A 24,402-nucleotide genomic window follows, 5' to 3' on the forward strand; every position below is an offset into this window, starting at 1 on the left:
CCCCCCTTTTCCACAGACACGCACCCCACTTGAGATATTACTATTTTGTGACTAAAACCACGCATCAACTATTAGAGCATGTTTGCACATTAGTGCACTGCCCAATGCAAACGATAAAGAAGCTGAAAACATCTGTTACAAAGACTGCAAAGCGAAATATCCCTTCATCTCGGTACCTCTCTCTCTTTTCACATTGGACATTATATGCGTAGAACTTTTGCATTCTATACAACCGTCCAGTATCGTAGGCTATATAAAACACCATGCAGCAGGTTCATAAAACACTATTTTCAATGCATATAACCCCACAGTAAGACAAAGTGCAGCGCATTTTCAAGACCTTTATTCAAGCGGGATGAATCTACCAATGCGGTGTTGTAAATAAATCTGACGTACACTGTGCTGGAGGCCCACATTATCAACTTGTGCTTTTCGTGGACCGGTGCGGACTTTTTTCTGTTGTCTTGGGAGTTGGGTAGTCCACTGCTTTGTCAATCAGCTGGAGGCAAAAGGAAGCAAACAAATGCGCAAACTTGCAACATGCACAAATAGGACCAGCAAAGTTTCACGCCAGCTTGTCTCACTTGAACAACACAGCCTTGGCGCCAGAAAACATAAAAACAAGGTTGTAACATGAAAGCACAGTTTCAATGATGGCATTAGTTCTGCACAGCAATCTTAAGGGAACACAGGAAAATTTCTCAATCCTTGAGCTGCATTTGCATTTGCTGAAGGCGCCCAAGATGAGACCATTGGTTGAACCTTGTGTTTTAAAAGGATGGATGGCTTTAGTGAGCGTCCTTTCAAAGCAAGGCGGTGGCTGGTACCATCAAACTTGCCGTCGCCTTTCTCTGGCATTTATACTCGGCCTGGAGGCAATGTTACCAAACCATAGGACCTTCAAGCAACATATTGAAAAGTAAACTACAGGGCCCTACATATTTCAAATAATATCACAAAAAAAAAAATCACGCCATACCCACGAAATGAATGATGACTGAAGAGCTGGCGAGCCCTCCACTACACCGCCTTGTCTTCTTCGTTCATGTTATTAGTATCCTTATGTTGTGTTCTTTTTCTTTCAAGAATTTATGATCGAGTGATCACATGAGCGGATCATTAAGCTTTTCCTAACGTTGAGGTGTGAGCGATCGTTCAGATATGTATGAGACACGGTCAAACCATATGTGGTTTTGCCTTCGTTAATATCATCATCAAGGCGCTCGAAGAACAAGAGGAAGAAGACTTCTCTTACGCACGAGCTGCGCCTGTACCATCGCCTCGGGAACTAAGGTTACGCTTACGGCGCGGGACATCACCCCAGCTTAAGAACCTGGCAAGCCAGCTCCTAAAAAAATGTTCTTGTGCTTACCACTGCTCTTTTCTTGCTCAGATCTAACGGAAAGATCACGTTTTGTAGTCCTTATCATTCAATGTAACACTCAACGCTGTTACTTGCCTAGGCTCTCATAAAAAAAATTATTAACATTTGCCTTTGTGGAGAAGCCAGCTGAAGCCAACAAGGCATTAACACAAAACTTTAGTCTCCACTTACTTACCAGCAGCTACACAGAGCAGCTCTTCTGAAATGTTTTTTTTTTTCGAAAGTCTGCCCTTAGGCATAATAATTATTGATTCAGAAATACACATACAAATTTGCTTCGTGTATGAAGTCCAGTAAGGAGCGGCGATGAGGTCCACTTGCCACATCTTTCAGAGGAGCAAGCAACACTTCTAAAACAGCTCCTAACTGTCCTTTTCTTTTGATGGCTTCATTGTACATGCGTTTCTCATCCACAGTCTACAACTGTCCCACAAACATGGAAGTGCCATCACCGAAAAGGAAACGCACAGAGGGCTTGAACTAAAGCTACGATTCCTGTTATATTCATCTGCATATTAAGCTAGGGCATAATGTTGAAAATCGAAAGTGCAAAGTTCACATTCAGTATTCACCATGAGAGGGAACTCAAAACGCTAGAAAGATGTCTGAACAATCCACTAATCCAACGGTCACTCGCAATAACGCATCCTGTGATAAAGTAAGTTTCACAATACCAAAGAGTGCTGCCCAATACCTCATGCGAGAGCAAGGACAAAATATGCTGAAACTTCCAGAGGTCACAAAACGTCCATAGAAATGTTGGGATGGGCACAATTTGTTATGGTAACGACATTCACACAATAGCAGACTACTTACCGAATTGGGCCTGATGTAAGAGAGCACAAGGTGGGTGACATGGAGGATTAGAACGACTAGCCAGAAGATTTGAGCAAAGACGAAGCCAGAGCGTTTCGCCCTGTTTGAAAATACCATTGGTCACACTGTGAGGAAACAGGCAACGGCACACACATCTTTCTTTAAAAAACCTGTATGCACTGAAAAATGTGAAGTGCAGGCAGCGAGGCCCTACACAAGTCGACAGTATGGCGTGATCACCTTGACGAGTCCTCAGCAAGTCATTTATATCATGGGGAGCTTAGAAAATATCAGTGAAGTAACACAGAGGCCCTACCGTATCCCTTGAAGTCCTGCTGGCTATCATCAGTGAAACCTGTGATAATGTTCTAACACTTCGAAGGGCCATGAATTTTAAGGAAACTAATGTACACAGGATCACCCTTGGCCTTATTGATGTGCAGTGGGGATGGGAAGAAACGTGAACTTGTGGCATCTACATTCTCTGCTGTTTCGCATTTATTTTCAAACGGTTGTAGCCTGGATGGTGATGAAAAGCCACTAGAGTCAACCATGATACAACCAAGAACCATCTAGCATCTTTTTAATGCAACCAAGATCAGAGGGTGATAAAAACAGCAGGCCGTGCTGTTCGCGTTTCTTTCCATCCCCCCTGTACAGGCTCGTCCACTCTTAGGGTGAAGATGGCTCAGCGTGTCCACAGTGTGCGAGTAAATCTGCCGTGGCCACGCATCAAAGCAAAGCGGTGCAGGTGCACAAGGAGCCACAAGAGGTACTTTGCGTTGCCTGCTACGGCACTGGAGCACGCCACTCTTGCTCTGCCGTAGTACACCAAGTGTCCATGCCGTAATACACCATTGTGCGCCTTCGCCGCTTAGCTTCGGTGCATGGCCACGCCGGATGCACTGACACACTGCAGAGCGCTGCCACGTTGAGCTGTGTTCACCATAAGAATGGACGAACATGTACACTATACGACTCTTTGTGAAGTACACTGAGTAAAGGCGTTCAAGTGGACAAGAGCCCACCAAGCATGGTTACAAAGGAAACGTTGACCGTGTTTGTAGAAAGGCTTGCAGCCTAAAATAGATCATCTTATACCGACAACTTTTTTTTATTGTTTTCCTTACTTTAATTGGAATCAATCCAAGTCCCTGGAATCAATCCAAATCTCTGGAATGGCACCCAGAAGATGAAGTCTGGAATACTGCCAGTTCGAAGCTATGCGTTCACCCCCTTGGCAGAGCTACCCAGCATACAGTTGTAAGCTGCGCTTCTGTTAAACGTCGCTTCTCAACGCCAGCTTCCTTGATAAACTGAGTTGCACTACAGTATTTCACACTGTGACACATGATTATTTTACACCAAGAAGGCCATTTTCAAGTTCTTTTGAAAGACAAAATTTTGTTCAAGGTGGTTACCTGTCCAGCCTCTGACGAAGCGATACCGGAGGTTCGTGGTCAATGGCATCATATACACGTTGCGTTCGCTTGGCCACGTTTTCCCAGCGGTACATCCTGCTTACTCGTGCATGCGCTTCTGCGGCAGGCACTACATCACCTTGCCGATGCCGCTCTATAGCACACTCCAATCCTTCCAGAAGCCCTGCAGAACAAAGTTGTCCATGGCTACACTCAAACCTCATTATAACGAAGTTGCATCTGCCACGAAAATAACTTCGTTATATCCGAAAATTCGTTATAAACGTTTATTTGCGACACTGTAGCTATTACAAGACTATTCTTCATTTACTTCGTTATAACCGATAATTCATTATATCCGCATTCGTTATAACGAGGTTTGAGAGTATACTGACAATTTGTGGTCTCACAGAATAGCATGGGTCTATGGTGGGAATCGTTGTGCATACGTCAGACGAACACAGGCAAAAAACAAAGTAGACAGAAAGAGTGCGAACTATCAACTGGTTTTATTCATATGGTCGCTGCATATAGATGTATTGTTCACATGTCCCAAAGGAATAGATGGGGGGGGGGGGGGGGGGGGGGGCATATACACATCAAGCCTACCTTACATCAACAAAATCTGCGCATAAAATTGCTTTCTGCGCTACACAAAGCAACCGAAGTGTCACTTACTCACTCATAGCCCACTTCCTTAATATAAAAAGCTTCGAACACCTTACGCCCTATTCTGTCCTTGCTCCTGCTTAGAATTTTTACCTTTTTGAATACTGGCTCGCATCCCATGCATGAACTGCAAAAAGCGGGCAAGTTCACTCCTTCTCTTCTTGTAACTGATGCTGAATGCCCCCCTACGCGTTCGTTCATGCAGTGCCCTGTTTGGCCCACATATGATCGTCCCCACATGAGTGGGATTTGATAAACGACTCCTATGGCACATTTCACGCATGTTTCGACATGCTTTTTCTGCACCACAAAAGCTTGCCGACTTATGCCCCAGGATCGGTGGGAACAGAAAACAACGAAGTCATTATGGGCACATAAAAATGCAATCAGAGCATTTTGATGTACCCATAGGTGTGGATGTGTGTGCTGTATTTATTACATGTACAGCTAGTGTCTCATATTGTAAGGATATGCTTCACTTGAATGCCTCATGACTTGAAGACACTCTTATTCTACCACTCGCGAGTCACACCACAGTGCTCCAAGAAGGCGAGTGATGCAATGCCTTCCATGGGAGGCACTTTCATTCTATACAGTACAGCAGTTCCAATAGGTCATCAGTGCAAGATGACACTTGGCACGCATCGTGGCGTCTCGTTCTCGACTGCAGGCACAATGCTTGGCCAATATGTGACACATTACTCCATACAACTCCCTCACTTGGCACCAGACTTCACAGGAGGAAGAGTGGACCAAGGAGCAAATGTTAGGTCGACCTTTTCTTATTCTGCTCGGAAAAAACTTGGACTGTATCTAAGCAATGCAAATAGCTCAAGCCAGGGTCTACTTGCCTCGGACGCTGGGATCACAGAGATGGATCAGGTCAGGTGGAAGCACCTCGGGCACGCCTCCAACTCTGGTGCTCACGACCTGCAAACTTCAGTGGCAACCGTACAGGCAATCAGTGCAGCCTGAATGCACAATGACATGCTAAGCAAGGCAGGAACCTGTCTACTTTTCCTTCTGAAGAAGTTTGCCTCTCTTAGCTTTCCTGATAACAGTTTAAAGGTTTTGAGGGTGTAGAATGCAGGCTTGGTAAATCTCACAGGGATGTTGTACATGACCTGCATTACCTTTAGGAAGCAATCATCCTGGCCTCCCTTTCAAAAGCCAAAAGTTTATGCAACTGTCTCCCGATTTCTTCAAACATGCCATGACAGTAATTAGCTATTTACCTTGCACATTGACTGATGCTTAATGCGTTCCAGACCTCTTGTTATGAAATAATAAAATTTAACTAATTATTCATCCACTAATTTGCTCACACATTTACTTACAATAGCAGAACAAAAAGTGCAAGAACTAAAGTGGCATCACACAGTGGTATGTTATTCTCTTAGAGCGGTAGGCGAGTGTTCTGAAAGGCAAACTTCTAGCAAAGAAAATGACAATGCGAACCTTTTTTTTTCTCTTTTTAGCAATAGCCCACTGTAATGATTACTCACCCTGTAAAATGTCAAAATTTTTTTTTCTGGCAGTGTGGTTACGAAATTGGGCCCATTTATCGCAGGATCTCACAAGATGAGTTTGATTACACCACAGGTCTTGCAACAGTTGCCTATAGTTTAGGCTTGGGCGAATATTCGACGTCTTCGAATATCTAGGAATGTACCAGTATTCGAGCACTTCGAATATTCGAATGAATAGTACAGTATTCGAATGCGCTTCGAGACGAATTTATATTGTTCGAAATTTCGCAGTATTCGAAATGAACGAATAGGTGTATATTAGACCACATGTAACCCCCTGTAAAGGTGGTTTCACTGCATGTATGAGTGCTATGCCGTGAAAACACCTATCCCGAAAAACTCCGCACTGCTGTGAAGACCTACTTCAAGGTTAAATGAACAGACTACCCTCACATTTATTAATCCTCTTTTTTAAGTTTAAAAGCTTGTTATACAGGCTTATATGCTCTAAGTATAGTAAATTTTAAAACAAAAATTATTTTACTGGTTATCACTTGCATCCTACTGAAATTCAAATCCTGTTACTTGCAAAGTGGCTTCCACTTCTAACCGAAAAGAGTGACGTGAGCCTTGTACCAATTTTAAAAAAACATTGTGTAAGTTAGTTGGGTGATGACAAATATGCTCATTTTTCTTCACAATATGTGATATATACTATATGTGACATATACTATTCGATCTGAAATTATTCGACCAAATCACTATTCGCTTCGAATTCACTTCAAACCTATAAATTTACTATTCGCACATCCCTACGAATATCCAATTGAATAATATTTGTTTCGGCTCAAACTTTAGTATTAGAAGAATCAAATGAATATACGCACTGTCCCGAGTGTAATTCACTTGAAAAAGGTGGTTTCACGCCAGCGCTATGCACAGTGCCATTGAAGGGGCCCTGCAACACTTTTTCAGCATGGTCAGAAAACGCTGCCGATCGATAGGCGAGGCTCCCGAGAACACGCGAGCCAAACATTATAGCGCAGCACGCGGCCTGGGATTTACAATAAATCTGCAAAGTCAGCTAAAAAAGCGCTTCCTCTTCTCTTGACAAATGATGCTATTGACTCAAAAGCACTGCGTCACTGGCACAAGTTCCACACCATTGGCTCATTTGAACATGGTGCACTCGGTAGTTACTGTGGCCACCGCGGAAAGCCGTCATTTGCCCAAGCGCGCGCGAGATCGCACTGAAAGTATGCCATGCGTTCAAAGAAAAAAAAAACAAAGAAAGAAAAAGTGCTCAAGGTCATGAGGCACGCGTAACATACCTTCTTCCCCGATGCCACCCCTCCCTGCTTATCTTCCAGCGTTTTCGTCAGCACGAGAGAAGAGACAAAGCAATTACAGCATGCGACAAATCTTTGTAACTTTGCTCGTACTGGACGGATTCTAAAAATTTTTTGCGGCGATCGATTCATGATGAAATAAGCTCATTTAATGAAGCCATTCCATGGCTACCTGGAAAAGTGTTGCAGGGTCCCTTTAAACTAGCTTTTCAGGTGCAATTTGCTCTGCTATGAAGCCACACCTCAAAAGAAAGTTTGCATGCTTCCCACAACTCAAATTATTTACTTCAAAACTTTTGCGGTGAATTTAACACACAAACTGTTGTGTTTTACCTCTTGTAACCCTCACCTCCAATTGCAACCAAACAGGAGGAAAATTCTCGTGTAGAACCCACGGCAATAACAGCGTACAGTTATTTATCTCAATGACAAATGTAACTTAATAACAAAATCCTGAAAATAAACTGGCTTCACAATACTTCTGTAGCCGCAGTGTTTGGAGTTACAGTGTTGAGCACAGAAACTCTTCACAGAGACAACGCGCATGTGTCTTCCTTCTTGTGCCGGCCTGAAAAAAAGTTTCTGCTCTAAATACTGTAAAAGATACGTTGCACCAACAGGATCAGAAGTCAAATCCGACTCCATGGATTAAACTGTTTTCTCTTGTTGAACCGACTGTTTTAAAAATTTGTCAACACCAGGCGCTTGTATCAGGGTTTTATGGAACTCCTACAATTCGAACAACTTGTTTTGACTTGGCTTCGAGCCAAAGAACTGATATTCACACAAGCCTAGTTGTGCACAACATACATAAAATTAGTCGATTTAAAGCTCATTTCGTTCTCATACAATAATCATCAAACGCCCAGCGCGTGCCTTTCTTTCCCTAATGCTGCACGTATGGTATTTCTAAGATCGCACAAAGGCACGAGAAATTGTGCAAATAACTGTCTTTGATTTATAAGCTCCTCCAGTTGGCATGCACCTGCAAAGGGTTACTTACGTTTTGCTCTCACCCCCTACTTGTTCTTACCAAGACAAGCTGTATTAACCCTCTGAATGAATAGACGGGAAGGTGGCCAAGAAAAACTGTACTACAAGCAAGGTCAAAGAATCGCGACTCCCGAAAAATCCTCTAGCATTAAAAAAATGTGCACTGCAGCTAGCCTTGGAACTACCAAGGCTATATGCTACCAGCTGTAGCATTAGACCTTGGCAGATGTAAACAATACTGTCATGTGTATGTTCCACTTATTTGTCAGTAACTCTTTTTTTTTTGCCAGATTATCACCCAGTCCGTTGGTCCATCACTGACAAATATGAACACATGACCTTGTCGATATCATTTCAAGCAGGCTGCCAAGTTAGTTATTATGTTGGTGCACTAAATGCCACATTAGTTTCATCTTTTTTTTGCAATACAACTGTTTAAAGTTGAGGTATCGAGAATTCACTAATGACCTCATAGCAGGAAGTTGCCAAGGCATGATACAGTATGAAAAGATAATAAATTTTGCAATGCTCTTCTTAATTTTTTTCCACCCTCAACAGCCACATTTGCAAAGCTGAACTCACCCACAGGCACAGGCTTCTACGATAGCCATGCAGAACGCCTCTGTTAACGAAGCATTGAGGAAGATGTCCCCTTGAACCATCACCTAGAAATAGGCAATGCAACAATGTAAGCCCTATGTGCATAACAAAAGAAAATGTACTGGAACAGCTGTGTTGCTGAGCAGGAAATAAATTTCAACGTTACAATCCGGTTCAACGTTACGGTGCCGGTTCAACGGCACCAGGGTCTATTTCCTGAGAGTAACTGCTTTATGAAAACCTGTAAGGTCAGGCAAAACTTCATATACAGTAAAGCCAAACGCAAGCACAAGACAGCTGCACATTTTCATGTGACGCTTACATTTATTAATGCGCAAAAATCTGCCTTCACCTGTGCCTGAAACATTTCCTTCATTACACATTCACACCTACTCAAGTTTGATCAAAATCAACTTACCCGGCTAAAAATATAAATCTTAGTACAAATCTCAGCAAATATGGGTTCATAATCATACTTACGTGCAGTACAAAACACTACATGCAATAGGCTCCCATGAAAGGAATGAGCCCCAAATGCAGCCCAGCAGCTAGTTAAACTGACAACCCTCCTCCCTTTTTTTTTTGCACAGAAGTTTTTCAAGCTGCAGATATTAAGACGATTTTCCCACCACTTACATCTCTCACAGAGTCATGCTCGATGGCTCCCAGCATTGTAATTCGCTCCTGGAGCCGATGCCGTTCCCGGACTTCTTCAATCACAAGTCTTTTCGGGCCGTCACCACCTAAGGATAAAACGATGACATGGATGACGTGAGAGACTGATGAAATGCAGAGCACATCATTTGGCTCGTGTAGACCAAATGAAACAAGATTTCCTTTAAAAAAAAAGGGGGCTATAAATTTGTAGTACAGTTAAAACATGATTTTACAAGGTTCCCCATCTAACGAAGAAATTTCCATTCCCCAGCATAGGGTTCAATGTTGCTGTCACCCCAAATTAACGAAACTTCACTCCAAACCCAATTTAATGAAGTTTTTCCTGAAATAAATTAACAGAAATGCGGTGATTTCTTTCTGATTGTTAGACAACACAGGTTTTGCTTCAAGTGTGCTCTCTAACGCTGTCGAGTTAAAACGTGTAGCCGCCCTAGTCATGATCGTAGCTTTATTTTGACGAGGCTGAAATCGTACCTATGCACAAAACATTGGACTGAACAGTCGATAGCGCTCTTTTGCACCAGATGGGGCTTGGAGCAGGGGTGGTTTATTTTCCCTAAAACTGCTCCCCCAGAAACATTCTATGGTGGGTGCTTTCGTTATTTGATGGTTTATGTCACAGATGACACTGATCGTCTCCTGATAACTTTCTTGCTTGTCAGCCTGCTCACACAATCATTGCTGTTGTTTTCCTTGTCTTTCGTTTGTTGGTAGCCTATCACAACTTAATGTGCACGTATATGCCAAGGGTCTCAAACACACAGCCCGCAGCTTCACAAGGAATAAAATGTTTGTGACTTTGTTAAATGGTACTTGCCTTATTACTCGCCTACTGTGATTAATAACGCGTTGTTTGGGTAAGCTACAGAGATGGGACTGGTCTCAAGCACTTTTTGCGTGAGGCACCCCATGCAGTCACCAAGTGATGAAACATAACCGCAGAACAAAATCCCTATATTTCAGAATCGTCGTCCAGATTTGATTCATTCTGAAGAGCAGTACCGATACGTTTCTCGAATCCTGGTGCCAAATCCCCTTCGGGTATGACCCGTATATGAGATATGAGAAATGCATGGTTTCAAATGGCAACGTTAGTGACATTTTGTTCAGCCCTCCCCCCCCCCCCCCAACCCCCCCCCCCCCCCCCCCGTTTAAACCTTCTTCACTGTCCCGACCTACTTTTGTGCCAAGGAAGTGCTTATTTTGAAATCAAATCACGTTTTAGTGGTCCACATCGGGTTAGCGCACTTCAAGTCACCCGCCTGAAAGCGGTCTTCCTGACGTCACTGTTGCCGTGCCCAACGTTGCCTACTTTTACTGCGCGGCGGCGTGCAATGGCGGCGTGCACCATTCGAGCATCCGGCAATTTTGTTGAATTTTCTGTCAGAGCGACTTTCACGAGCGTGCAAAACACACGCGGCAGTACGCGATACCGAAACTACCAGTGAGACGCGACCGCATGAGCGAAGCAGGGCGCCGGGCGAAGCGCAGTTCGGCGAAAACGGAACTTTTGAACCACGCGCGCCATTCCCCATGGCAATGCCAAAGAGGTTTTTTTTTCCATGAATCAAACAGAAACGAACAAGCAGCATTTTATTATGTCTCTTGATGCACGGAAGGTACTTTTTTTACTGCAGCTAGTTTGATTACTAGCGATTAATTGTATTCAGACTCTCACACGTCATCACGGAAACTTCCAAAATGTCCCACTCGTGGTGCTCATCGTGTGATACATTTAGCTTAATTTCTCGGCAAGTAGGGCACTGCTGTTGATAATATTGTCGTTTTAGACGTTGTCATACATTGAGCTTTTACTCTGACATAAATTGTTATTTGCTTTTAGTGTCCCTTTAAAGAACACAGCTGCGTTCCATAGTACTGGACTCAGGAGCTCAAGCATATACGTTCCACTGTAGCGAGTCATGTCATGGTGCCTACTGAAGGCTTGCAAGTACTGGACATAGAACATCCAGTACCTGTTGTACGGGCACGGTCAAGAAATTTGATCCAGACTGGGCTCGACTGCAATTGGAAATGGCCATGTTACACCAGGATAAGACAAGTAAAAACTAATGAAATGTGAATATATGGTCGGCCAAAAGCAAACTGATAATGTAAGGATGCCAAAAACGTGCAGCTCTGGTAGCCTTGCTGGCTGCACACTCACCTATGATGAACTGCACATTAGGGTGCCTGCTGCAAATCACCGGAATGACACCTGCCATCAGGTCGACGCCCTTGCGGTACACCAGCCGACTGACCACAATGATAGTAACTGAAAGCAAGAAACACGTGACACTCTGGCGCATGTGTGACAAAGTGGCCCACTTTCCTGCTAACTGTCAGCAAAATTTATGCCTCACAATTTATGCCGGTCACGTGTGTATCAACCAAAATACACAAAGTGGACAGTTGAATTTCAACATCCACGCCCCCTGAAACCTTTGATTGATTGATTGATTGATTGATTGATTGATTGATTGATTGATTGATTGATTGATTGATTGATTGATTGATTGGTTGGTTGGTTGGTTGGTTGGTTGGTTGGTTGGTTGGTTGGTTGGTTGGTTGGTTGGTTGGTTGATTGATTGATTGATTGATTAATTGATTCATTGATTGATTCATTGATTCATTCATTGGTTATCTACCCTTTCAAAGCAACATTGGGGTGCCGGGAAACATCACAGTAGGAGACTCCATATGACCACCTGACGTTGTTCTTTAACACGCACATAGGTTCTCAATATACAAACATTTCTGCACTTAACCCCAATTGGAATGTGGCTGCTGTGGCCAAGCATCGAACCCACGACTTTGTACTCAAGCGCAGAGTGTTGTAGCACCATCGGTGAGTGAGATCAGTGAGACGGCAGCAAACATTAGTGAGAAGCTCAAGCTGTATGTGATGGCTGCCAGAATTGCCATAGTTCCCACTCATACCAGAAAAGAATAAAGCAGTCTTTCACCTTTGCTCGAGGGCTTCTTGTTCAGGTCGGGGAAAAATACTGCAGTCTCTACGGCATTCGGTATGACGGAAACCCTGGCAGGTGGTACATTAGCCCTCAGCACAGTGTTCTCCTTTCTGAAGAGAAGAGATTATTCACCAATCCTATTACAAACGTGAGTTAGACTCTTACGCGCAGCAAACGAAGTAAAACAACTTGAGAAATGCGTGTTTCTTTCGTCTCGCAAGGACCTGTGAACATGAAGGCAGGCCATGCAGGGGCAAACTGAGCATATGCCTGCCTCCCTCCCCTCCTACGTTACTAAGTTTTAGTGTACCATAGGTTACATGGCATAAAGCAATGCACTTCTACATCTGCCTGCCCGGTCTTCCCCCTTATATTTTTATAAAGGAAGAGCACACCCTTATGGGCTTGCTCACGCTTAGAGCACACCCTTATGGGTGAGCACACCATTATTGGTGTGCTCCTCCACGGAAAAAATGTAACGTTACACTACTGCATGAGGGCAGTGAATATATTTTTAGAATTGGAGATGTAAGCATTTGTGACAGCAATCAAGCCTGCTGCACAGTAACAGCAGGCTTGATCATCTGTATAACATGCACAATACACTAGCAATTTGTGTCATGAAAAAATGGCTTTTCTATAAGCAGGGGTGCAACAGCCGAAATAGGATTTGGAGCAATTTTTGGAGCACAAAAATCCAGATTTGAAGCAGGTTGCAAAAAATAACCTGAATATTTTAGCACGAAATCCCAAATTTGGAGCACTATAACAAAGAAGGCTTACTTTTAGAAAAGAAAACAAAAATACGTATAAACCCTTCAACACCAGCTAACTTGTGCACAGTGCACATGAACACTGCTATTTCAATAAAAGCAGTGTGTTGAGCCACCCCATAGTGAGACAAATGACTCGTATATCCTGCTATGTGTTGCGCTCTCAATGTGAAGACACTGTGCAGAAAGAGCATCTTTCCCTGGAGCGGCCGTATTCTCTTAAACCAGCGTTTTGCAAAGTTACGGAAGATCGGATACAAAAGAGTTTGCTGCCAGCCTCACTTCGTATAACATTACAATTTGTTGCTATCGCATTCATTGCTTCGTCCTTGCGGTGAAACTGTGACTTTTTTTTTTTCATTCGCGGGGGGGGGGGGGGGGTGTAGGGTTTGCGCGTCTGTATAGGTTGATGATGCCCACACTGCAGATGACCAATGCGGCCTCCATTTCTTGCTAAAATTTGTGCAACTGAGAAAATTTTGAAGCTGGTCAGGCATTTTGGAGCATCGTGGCGCAATTTCGACAAATTTTTACGGTTCTGGCTCAGCTTGGCACAAAAATAAGGAATTGTATCAAATTCGCATAAATGGCACAGCTGTCGCACCCCTGTATAAGCTGAAGCACCTCCCCACCCCTTCTACTTTTTTTTCTGTTTTAGTGCTCAAGTTTATTGTTCTCTATCAAGAACATTTTGGTATCCCAGGAACAGTAGATATTGAGTGAAAGCTTCTGAAAAGACAGGCAGATTTTCACGGTGCCTTCAATCGATATTAATGCAAGCCTCCTATATAACAACAGTGGTAAGCAAAAGGATAATGAAATGTTACGGTAGAGGGAATGTCAGAATAACGTGTGCCAATGTAAAGGAGAACAAAAAACACAGGCACGTGTGACGTATATGTTGGCAGATGATTGACAGGCTTTTTCTAACATCAGCCCAAAGCATGTTGACATATAGTGAATTCTCACTTCCACAAAGCACTTGCGCCTAGTTGCATATGGGAAGGCTTGCGAACGTTTACTTAAGTATATTATTCCGCATGGGAATTCATGTAATGAAAAACGGGTAGTGTGAAAAGTAAGCATTCTGCAACTGACACTATGTCGCAGATCTACTCTGAAAATACACAATATGCACAGATCTAGGCAACTGCCCTCTCAGATAACTTTTAGTTAGCCAAAGAAGAAAGAATAGCTTTTATAATTACCCAGTGTGCGACACACATATGACGTGGTTGGCAAAGGATAGAGACATGCTGAGCAATTTGTTTGTGATGATTGCACTGGCATCGGCAAAGCCAAACAGTGAGTGGTCTGTAAAGACGGCTCGAAGACCCATAGTGGAAGCATGCAGCATGACCTCCAATGCCAAGGAAGAGAATGCCTTTACAAGAGAATGGAAATTGTAATCAATGCAATGAACTTGAAACTACTCTATGCCTCTGGTACAGTGGCAAAGCAATAGTCAGTTCAGAAGATTAATTACCAAATGAACAGGTTTAATAATGAATATCAGAATTCATAACTCATGCTTTAAACGGGTCCTGAACCACCCCTCGTGAAGCAGACACTGCTATGAACAGCTCAGTAAAATCTTGCAGCTGTGCGCAGCAAGGATAGTTCACAAGCGGAGCACGAAGTTGCCACTTTCTTAAGTGCCATAGCTTCATACAGAGACCCATACACTCTTCGGAGGGCTGTCATACAGCATACCTTTCTTCCCAAAATGGATTGATGCTGTTGGTTGACAGCTGGCATAAACCAAGAGTGGCGTTTGAAAAAAGATTAGCTTCTTGCCACGGGGTGCTGCCAAGTGCCGGGCACCATGCTCTATAGTCTGCTAAGATTACATAGTTGCAACACTAGCGCGCTCCTGAATAACATGTGGAGAGAGCAATCGCGTTTCAGTGACGCATCCTCAAGGTCATGACACGTGCGTGATGTAGCCTCTTCCTCTCGTGTCATCTCTCCCTGTGTCACTTCCAGTGCGCTCATCGCGTCAAAGGAAGAAAGAAAGTGCTTAAAGCATGTGACAAATCCCTGTAACACCGTTTGTTCTTGAAGGATTCGAAAAATTTTTGCGGCAATCAATTCGAGGGGCTATTAACTCCGATACTGAGGTCAATCGATGATTATTACAAAAAGTGGTTCAGGACACCTTTAAAAGCAGTGTTTAGATGTTTAGATACAGTTATGGCACTCATGATTCCTGTCATACATACAAAGATGATACATATTCCTTCGTCATTCTAATGAAATTAAGAGACAATGAAGCCAAGGAAAGTATAGAGGACATTAGTTGTAGTCGTTAAGTGTAATGTAGTAAATATGACATAAATGCAAAGGAATTAAAGTGGACGACGAACTGCAGAGCATCAGACGCATTCTCCGAAGTTTGTAGGTTCGATCACTGCTGGCGGCAAAGTTGCTTTTTCATTCCCTTTAATTCCTTTCCACTTATGTTATAATTATTACACTACAGTTAAAGACTAACAATGATGTCTCCTGTACTTTCCTATGGCATCACTGACTGTTGGTTTTATTAGGTTCTGTCTAACAAAGAAGCAAGCTTTTGATCCAATCCCCTTCTTTTATCATTCTGGGTGTACACACGGCAATCAAGGCATCCGGTGTGCTTGCCAGAAATGCCATCCCCCCCCCCCTTTTTTTTCACCTACAATGACACATGTGCATTTTATACAGGATACACATCTATATAGAACTGAAATAGTAGGCTATCTTCGGCTCAGAATAATATGCAATAAGTTTCCCAGACAAAAAAAATTAGCAGTGGGACATGCTTACTGAATGTGCGTGAACAACAGTGATTTCTTCTCTTATCAGAATGTTCCTTATCAGCGGAAAGGAAATCATGATGGTTGGTAGAGTGCATTGGTTGTATATAACAAGGAAAGGAAGGTAGTAGACCTGGAAGAAAGAAAGAAAAATATAAAAGGTGAGGGCTATACGTGAGGGCTTCGAAAGAAACCGAAGTGAAAAGCCCTACCTTGAGTCCAGATGTCATGTATCTAACCCCTTTCCTGTCCCCATAAGCGTGCGTGATGACACAAACTTTGTGTCCAAGTGCTAGAAGACACTGCGAGAGTTGGTAGATGTGACTTTCTACACCACCCGTGTTGGGATAAAAGAAGTCCGAGACCATGCTGCAAGAAAGGGGGATAGTTAGAACGCTACACTCAATAAAATAAGTGACTTTTTTCAGGGAAAGACACCGGCAGAGCAGATTATTCACCATATCCTATGCCGCTTTCGTTCCATGTTGGCGACAGGATGAGTAACTTTCAGGTCACAGGAAGCGCTGCAGACACATCACCAAAAATGAAGCGCGATAAAAATTGATGGCACAACGCACAGGTTCATTTTGCATATCGCCTGCAACACTTTCAATATTGCCGTTTGGAGCAGTCAACGGGACGTGATCACGATCACGAACCACGTCGGAAACACGCAACCCGCACAACCAAAACCGCGCGCTGCGTCACGTGACCCAACAAATGTGGAAAAACTTGGCCGTATGTAGACAAATGAACGCAAACACCCACTACATCGACTGGTGGTAGCCACTGCACCAAAGCGTTGAAGTGCCTACGAGGTTATTCACTCGTCTTTTGAACTGTATTGTGGCGCCCCACCCAAGGCGGTGTCAAAACACCAAAAAGGTGCTTCATTGCAAGCCACGCGGCCACGGCCACGCTCAGAACATCACCGGTTCCGGTGTTCGGTGGTTCGTCACTTCTGGCTAGGGTCGCGGTGTCAAGGGTGTTCAAGGGTACGAGCAGTGCCCTCAGCTGGGGTCGGTTGGTTTTCGCGAACAAGAGCTTCAGTCCAGTACTCGTCGGTCGTCCGCCCCTCCGCAAAATGACTCACGTGTGCTTGATCGTCATGGACGGCTGGGGACTTTCGGATAACGCTCACGGTAATGCCGTTCTCAACGGTTATACGCCCGTGATGGACGCGCTCAGCAAAACTGAAGGTCAGTTCCTCCCCTTGGAAGCGTCCGGCCTTGCGGTCGGCTTGCCCGCCGGTCTGATGGGCAATAGCGAGGTGGGGCATCTCAACATCGGCGCCGGACGGGTCGTTTTGCAAGAGATCGTTCGGATCAACAAAGATATGGATAGCGGAGAAATCCAGGACAACGAGCATTTCGTGGAGGCCTGCAACCGTGCCAAATCCAAGAACGGCCGATTCCACCTTCTCGGTCTTTGCAGCGACGGCGGAGTCCACGCCCACATCAAGCACATCTTCGCCCTGCTGGAAGGCGCCAAGAAGCACGGCGTGCCTCACACCTTCATCCAGTTCTTCGGCGACGGCAGGGACACGGGCCCCACGAGTGCTATCAAGTACGCCCAGCAGGTGCTGGACAAGTGCGCCCAACTCAAGTACGGCTCGTTGGCCACGCTGATCGGCCGCTACTACGCCATGGACCGAGACAAGAGGGAGGAGCGCGTGAAGATCGCCTACGAGGGCCTCGTACAGGGAATTGGCGACAAAGTGGAGCCCGGCGATCTCATCAAACATATCCAGGGGCTCTACGACGCTACAGGCGACAAGAGGCAGACCGACGAGTTCTTCAAGCCCATCATCGTCGACCCCAACGGTCGTATCAAAGACGGTGACACCCTGCTCTTCTGCAACTTCCGTGCCGACCGAGCCCGCCAGCTCACAGAAGCGCTGGGGATCAAGCCCCTCTTTCAGACCAGCGTTATCCCCAAGGATCTGAAGGTGTACACGATGACCGTGTACAAGAAGGAGTTCCCGTTTACAGCTCTGTACCCCCCAGTCATACCCAAGAACGTCCTCGCAGAATGGCTCGCTGCCAAGGGGAAGACCCAGTTCCACTGCGCAGAGACCGAGAAGTATGCCCACGTGACCTTCTTCTTCAACGGAGGCCAGGAGAAAGCCTTCACTGGGGAAGATCGCTGCTTGGTACCATCACCCAAAGTGGCCACTTACGACTTACAGCCCGAAATGAGCAGCCAGGGAGTGGCCGACAAGATGGTGGAAGTCATTAAGGAAAAGAAGTACCCGTTTGTCATGTGCAACTTTGCCCCCCCTGACATGGTCGGTCACACTGGAGTCTATGAAGCAGCCTTAAAGGCTGTGGCGGCCACCGATGTAGGAGTTGGCCGCATCATGGAAGCCTGTGCCATGAATAACTATGTGTTGCTTGTCACTGCAGACCACGGGAACGCCGAAGTCATGATGACACCCGACAACAAGCCTGTCACCAAGCACACCACAAACAGGGTGCCCTTCTGCATTAATGGAGGCGGCTACAAGTTCTGCAAGCCCGACCATACCCCCGCTCTCTGCGACGTCGCTCCCACCGTCCTGGACCTGTTGAAAATTCCTCAACCACCCGAGATGACCGGAAAGTCTCTCCTTGCACACTGAATGCAAAACTCAAAAGCAGTCACCCACTCTCCGGTGCTGTGAAAGTCACACTCTGTTCCTGGCCAGACACCCTTTAGGCACCCCGAGGCTTGCCCAAATATTTATCTGCCACTAAATGTCAATAAATTATGTTGTCAGTGTCATTGGGTCTTTTTATGGCACCACATTTAAGTTTTGTAGGCAATCACTTGCTTGGTAGGTAGTCTCAGAAGTCATGTTCTTGGAATTACTGCTGTCGGTGTATACACTAGAACCTTCTTTCTTCTTATGTGCAAGCAGAACATTCCAGACATTATCCTCGTCAGCTAATGCACAAAAGGTGCAAGGTTTTATGTTTAACACAGAAAGATGCAGAGTGAGCACTGAGTATACCTGCCTAATTAATGGGCATTTAATAAGCCAACTGATATACAACTAAACTGAGCTACCAGTTTAACCAGAGATGTCTGCAATGCATGAAGGAAGGAATGTGCTCAGTGATCACCTTTCTAAAGCGAGACTTTTATTCTACAGTTGGGCAATAAGGTTAAAAAACAAAGCATCATGGAAAGTGAGTGCAAATTATGCATTGCCTGTAGTCAAAAGATCAACAGTGACCAGGAATATAGCAAGCACGCTAAATGTTGCTTATAAGAAAAACGAGCAGCTAGTTTGCTGAAAAGTGCCAAACCAAGGAGTGTGTCAGGGAAGGTCCACGCGTCTTATTCGCAAAACCTGCATGAATAAAATCCAGGATAAACCAAATGTTGCACGACAGGCATAGATGGATATATGTTGGTATAGACTAATATAAAGAGGTGCACTTGTGATTGGCATTCGTAATTATAGCTGGCATTCTAGTGTGACAATAATATCTAGGGTTTAACGTCCAAAAACCACGATATGATATGAGAGACAGCGTAGCGGAGAGCTCCGGAAATTTCGACCACCTGGGGTTCTTTAACGTGCACCTAAATCTAAGTACACGGGCCTCAAACATTTTCGCCTCCATTGAAAATGCAGCCACCGCGACCGGGATTTGATCCCGCAACCTTCGGGTCAGCAGTTGAGCGCTATAACCACTAGACCACCGGGGCGCATTCTACTGTGAGAGGCTGTACAACATTGGCTTAAGAGACGGCAACAAGTGAGCAACTCATCGCTACTTCAATGTCAACCAAGTTTCCTTCACTGAAGTGCACGCAATGTAGACTGCTTTGCCGTGCCATTCGCAACTGTACTCAGTAACACCGACCTTGCACAAGACTGACAATTCTCCCAGCTCTGAATGTTGGTCCACTTTTCAAAGCACCTTCCAGTACCATCTAGGTGAAATATAGCAACTATTCTTTTCAAGTTCTTATGTGTGAACCTCAATGGCATTTATTTTCATGCTCATCAACAAGAAGCACTTCCGAGACCAACCCGGTACCTTTGAAGTATGTAGGGTCTATGTAGTACTTATCATGTCCGGAGCTAGGCCGAGGGTTCCATACCCTAAAACTTGAAAGGTTCCGGGCTTAGTTTCTGTACACTTTGCAGGTCAAGGGTTAGGCACCCTATGTGCTCAGTAGTTTGAGGATTTGAGCCCCAGCACACTTGGTGAGTCATGGGTTTGCGTCATTCGATATACATGTATATACCGCTTGTCAAGACGTTTATTAGCGGGCACTCGGCGACGGCGACAGTCAAAAGCGGGGCCGACTCTCTGCACGAGGAGCGTGCTCTCAGAGAAGAGGCGACCCACTAGAAGGCACTCGAGAGGACGACCCATTACCGACTACGAACGCTTCGCTACAATTACCCCGGGTACGAAAAGGGAGCCGCCTGGCGACCTAGCAGCTTGTCACTATGAGCGGGTCATGGTAGGGCTTCAGGCGCTCCACGTTGACAATGTCGCGCCCTCGACGGCGCATGTCCAAAGATGGTTCGATGGGTTCGATCAGGTAGTTGACCGGGGATGTGCGTTCCACGACACGGTAGGGGCCTTCGTATTTGGGCAGTAGTTTGGAAGAGAGGCCAGTTGCAGTGGTCGGGACCGAGAGCCACACGAGCGCTCCAGGGAGGAACGTGGACTCAGAAGTGGTGGTGTCACCGCGAATGCTCTTCTGCCGCTCTTGTTCGTGCGTTGTAAAGGTCTTCGCAAGCTCGCGACATTCTTCAGCAAGCCTGGCTGTGTCCGAAATAGGCGCACATTCAGATTGATCTGGCTTGTAGGGAAGGATGGTGTCGATTGTGTGCGACGGGTGCCTGCCGTACATAAGAAAAATGGTGAGAAACCAGTAGTGCTCTGAGAGGCGGTATTGTAGGCGTACGTGACGAAGGGCAGAATGGCATCCCAATTTGTGTGGTCGGCGGCGACGTACATCGAGAGCATGTCGCCGAGCGTGCGGTTAAAGCGTTCGGTGAGGCCATTCGTCTGCGGGTGGTAAGCAGTAGTTTTGCAGTGAACAATGTTGCACTCTTTGAGAATGGCTTCCACGACTTCTAACAAGAAGACACGGCCTCGATCACTGAGCAGCTCCTGGGGCGGACCGTGACGCAGCATGAATCGGTGGAGCAGGAACGAGGCCACATCGCGCGCTGTAGCCGCAGGGAGGGCGGCAGTTTCAGCGTATCGCGTGAGGTGGTCTACAGCGACGATGACCCAGCGGTTACCAGCGGATGTCAGAGGAAGTGGCCCATGCAGATCGATGCCAACGCGCCCAAACGGTCGGTCAGGGCAAGGTAGAGGGTGCAGACCTGCCGGCGACAGGTGCGTTGAAGTTTTGCGGCGCTGACAGTCGATGCAGGAGCGAACGAACTTCTGCACGTAGCGGTACATCCCTCGCCAAAAGTACCATTGGCGAATGCGGTGGTAGGTTTTCGATACGCCAGAGTGTGCACACTGCGGGTCACAGTGGAACGACTCGCATATGTCAGAACGCAGACTGCGGGGTATTACTAGTAGCCACCGGCGGCCGTCGCCGTTGTAATTGCGTCGATGAAGCAGATCGTCGTGAACGGCGAAATGGTGGGCTTGACGATGCAACGCGCGAGTAGATGGTGTGGCCGACGGATCAGTCAGTAAGTCTATCAGTGAGGCAATCCATTGGTCCTTGCGCTGTTCGGTAGCAATGGTGTGAATGTCGATGGAAGAAACGGCAAAGTGAGACACTGAGTGCTGTGGGCATTTTCGTCAGGCAAGGGAGAGCGCGACAGGGCGTCGGCGTCAGCATGCTGGCGTCCGTTGCGGTACAGCGCGCGGATGTCGTAGTCTTGCAGGCGAAGTGCCCAACGGGCGAGACGGCCTGAGGGATCCTTCAACGACGACAACCAGCACAGTGCATGATGGTCGGTGACAACATCAAATGGGCGACCATACAAATAAGGCCGAAACTTCGCAAGGGCCCAGATGATTGCCAGGCATTCTTTCTCCGTGACGGTGTAGTTGGTCGCGGCTTTAGTAAGCGTACGGCTTGCATATGCCACGACATATTCTGGGAACCCAGGTTTGCGCTGCGCAAGGACAGCGCCGAGGCCAACACCGCTGGCATCCGTGTGTACCTCTGTAGGGGCCGTTGGGTTGTAGTGGCGTAGTATGGGAGGAGACGTCAACAAACGACGGAGCTTTGCAAAAGCGTCGTCGCACTGTGACGATCACGAATTGAGGGGCCCGTTGCCGCCAAGGAGTTTCGTCAGCGGCGATATGATAGTCGCGAAGTTTCAAATAAAACGCCGAAAGTAGGAGCATAATCCTACGAAACTGCGCAGTTCCTTGACGGACGTAGGCTTGGGGAACTCTGTCACGGCCCGAAGCTTGGCTGGATCAGGGAGAATTCCGTCCTTGGACACGACGTATCCTAGTATCGTCAGCTGCCGTGCTGCAAATCGGCACTTCTTTAGATTCAGCTGTAGCCCGGCCTCGCTCAAACGCATCAAAACATGCCGCAGGCGTTGAAGATGCGTGGAGAAGTCCAGGGCAAAAACGACGACGTCGTCGAGGTAGCACAGGCACGTGTGCCATTTCAAGTTAAGAAAGGGAAAATAGACAACCACTCGTTTGTAGCACGAAGCCACAAGGAAATCCATACGGAATTTCTCAGAAATAAGGCCTCTTAGTTGCCGAAAAATTCGTCCTGGTCCGGGAATCGAACCCGGGACCAACGCCTATCCGGGGCGGTCGCTCTACCAATTGAGCTAACCAGGAAGCTAGCAATTGGCAGTGCGAGGGCGAATCCATCGACAACTCGAAGCAACTGGACACATATTGCAAATCAGTTCTGCGGAAACCCGCAAGGTGGCGGAAGGGTTAAGAAGGGAAAATAGACAACCACCCGTTTGTAGCACGAAGCCACAAGGAAATCCGGTGCGACAAACGCTGTCTTCGGTCGAGCGTCATCAGCCATGGGGACTTGCCAGTACCCTGAGCGCAAATCGAGCGATGAAAAAAATTCTGCTCCTTGCAGGCTGTCAATGGCGTCGTCTATTCGAGGTAGGGGATAAACGTCCTTTCGGGTGATCTTATTGAGTCGTCGGTAGTCCACACAGAACCGCACAGAGCCGTCTTTCTTCGCAACGAGAACGACAGGAGAAGCCCACGGGCTGTTGGAGGGTCGAATAACATCGCGGCGAAGCATGTCTTCGACTTGCTCGTTAATTACACGACGCTCTGCTGGCGATACGCGATATGGACGTTGTCGCAGTGGTGGTTGGGTGCCAGTGTCGATGTGATGCGTGACAGCAGACGTGCGGCCGAGAGAAGTTTGCGCGACATCGAACGAAGAACGAAATTCTTCCAACAGGCATAGAAGCTGGGAACGCTCGACCGATGTAAGGTTGTCAGCAATCGAGGAACCAAATGTTTTCTATGTATTCATCATGATTCCCTGCATATTCCTATAGACCTTTTCACAGAAGAGAAAAAACGCCGCCATGCTGGGCTGCGCACGGGAGTACAATGGCTGACGTCACAGCCTTGGCAGAGCATTTTTGGGGAGTCACGCCTATTTAGCAAAGCCCAGAGGGCATTACGGCAGCACCCAGGGAGCCGTCTGTGAAGAGGTCTACAGAAAAAGCTTACGTTCTTGGCACAACCACTGTATTTTGTGAGTTCTAGCATATAGGGCAGAAACCTGGAGTCCTGGTGAGTTGAAATAAAATTAAAATGTAATAAAGTTAAAGTAAAGTTAAGTTAAAATAACCTGGTCAATTATAATAATAAACTCAAAAAGAAGCTAAGGACCACCGACCGTGCAATGGAACCAAGGATGATAGGGGTAACCCTAAGAGATAGGAAGACAACAGAGTGGATCAAACAACAAACAGGGGTAGCCAATATCTTAGTTGATATTAAGAGGAAAAAATGATGAGAATGGATACCACGAGTGCGGCTGTGGACAGCAAGGGGTTAGGTGGAGGGATGAAATAAAAATTTGCAGGCCTCAAATTGAACCAGCTCGTGCAGGGCAGGGTGAATTGGAGGTCATTAATAGCGGCCTTCGTCCTGCAGTGCACATAACACAGGCTGACTGATGATGTCCTATGTCGACCTTATTTCTGGCGTGTGCTGCCATAAGCTACCATGGCTAACCAACTAGCTCATCAGTATGTCTTAAGCATTATGTTACATACGGACAGATTTCCTAGATAGAATGCCTACACATTACAGGAAAGGCCTTGCGTAATGCCACAATTTCTTTTTTATAAACATATTTCCATGCAATGTACAGTGTCCCTCCATGGGGCACATTCAGTGGCTGCAAAAAAAAAAAAAAACCTAGAATTAGTAAACCGAGGAACGGATGAAAACTTCTAGAAGTACTATACAACAGATGGAGAAACCAAATCAAAGCTCACGAACCTCATGTTACTGTGCGCAAACGGGTGGAGGGAGGGGAAAATG

General features: G+C 46.0%; 2 protein-coding genes across 2 annotated transcripts; one reads left to right on the top strand and one right to left on the bottom strand.

Moving 5' to 3' along the window:
* Positions 1–327: 327 nt before the first annotated feature.
* Positions 328–16,624, bottom strand: LOC119390232 (phosphatidylinositol N-acetylglucosaminyltransferase subunit A). The gene is made up of 12 exons (XM_037657799.2): positions 16,378–16,624; positions 16,132–16,288; positions 15,930–16,052; positions 14,333–14,508; positions 12,346–12,461; positions 11,547–11,654; positions 9,338–9,444; positions 8,684–8,766; positions 5,142–5,227; positions 3,622–3,805; positions 2,201–2,300; positions 328–499 (listed from the first exon to the last, which is right to left on the bottom strand). Exons 1-12 carry the CDS (start codon positions 16,401–16,403, stop codon positions 419–421), a joined length of 1,347 nt encoding a protein of 448 aa, XP_037513727.1. The 5' UTR covers positions 16,404–16,624; the 3' UTR covers positions 328–418.
* Positions 16,625–16,839: 215 nt separating this feature from the next.
* LOC119390231 (2,3-bisphosphoglycerate-independent phosphoglycerate mutase) lies at positions 16,840–18,682 on the top strand. Its single transcript, XM_037657798.2, has one exon. The coding sequence runs from the start codon at positions 17,004–17,006 to the stop codon at positions 18,537–18,539; it is 1,536 nt and encodes a 511-aa protein (XP_037513726.1). The 5' UTR covers positions 16,840–17,003; the 3' UTR covers positions 18,540–18,682.
* The last annotated feature ends 5,720 nt before the right edge of the window (positions 18,683–24,402 follow it).

This window comes from Rhipicephalus sanguineus, chromosome 4 (assembly GCF_013339695.2).
Source record: "Rhipicephalus sanguineus isolate Rsan-2018 chromosome 4, BIME_Rsan_1.4, whole genome shotgun sequence".
NCBI classification, from domain to species: domain Eukaryota; kingdom Metazoa; phylum Arthropoda; class Arachnida; order Ixodida; family Ixodidae; genus Rhipicephalus; species Rhipicephalus sanguineus.

What these genes read in the sequence shown, in the direction of transcription:
- LOC119390232 (XM_037657799.2), bottom strand. Translation starts at nt 16,403, where the DNA reads ATGGAACGAAAGCGGCATAGGATATG. An exon ending in CGAAAGCGGCATAGGATATG is followed by an intron (nt 16,289 to 16,377) that starts GTGAATAATCTG and finishes CCTTTCTTGCAG; the next exon opens with CATGGTCTCGGACTTCTTTT. An exon ending in CTTACATCAGGCCCAATTCG is followed by an intron (nt 500 to 2,200) that starts GTAAGTAGTCTG and finishes TTTTGCCTCCAG; the next exon opens with CTGATTGACAAAGCAGTGGA.
- LOC119390231 (XM_037657798.2), top strand. Translation starts at nt 17,004, where the DNA reads ATGACTCACGTGTGCTTGATCGTCATGGACGGCTGGGGACTTTCGGAT.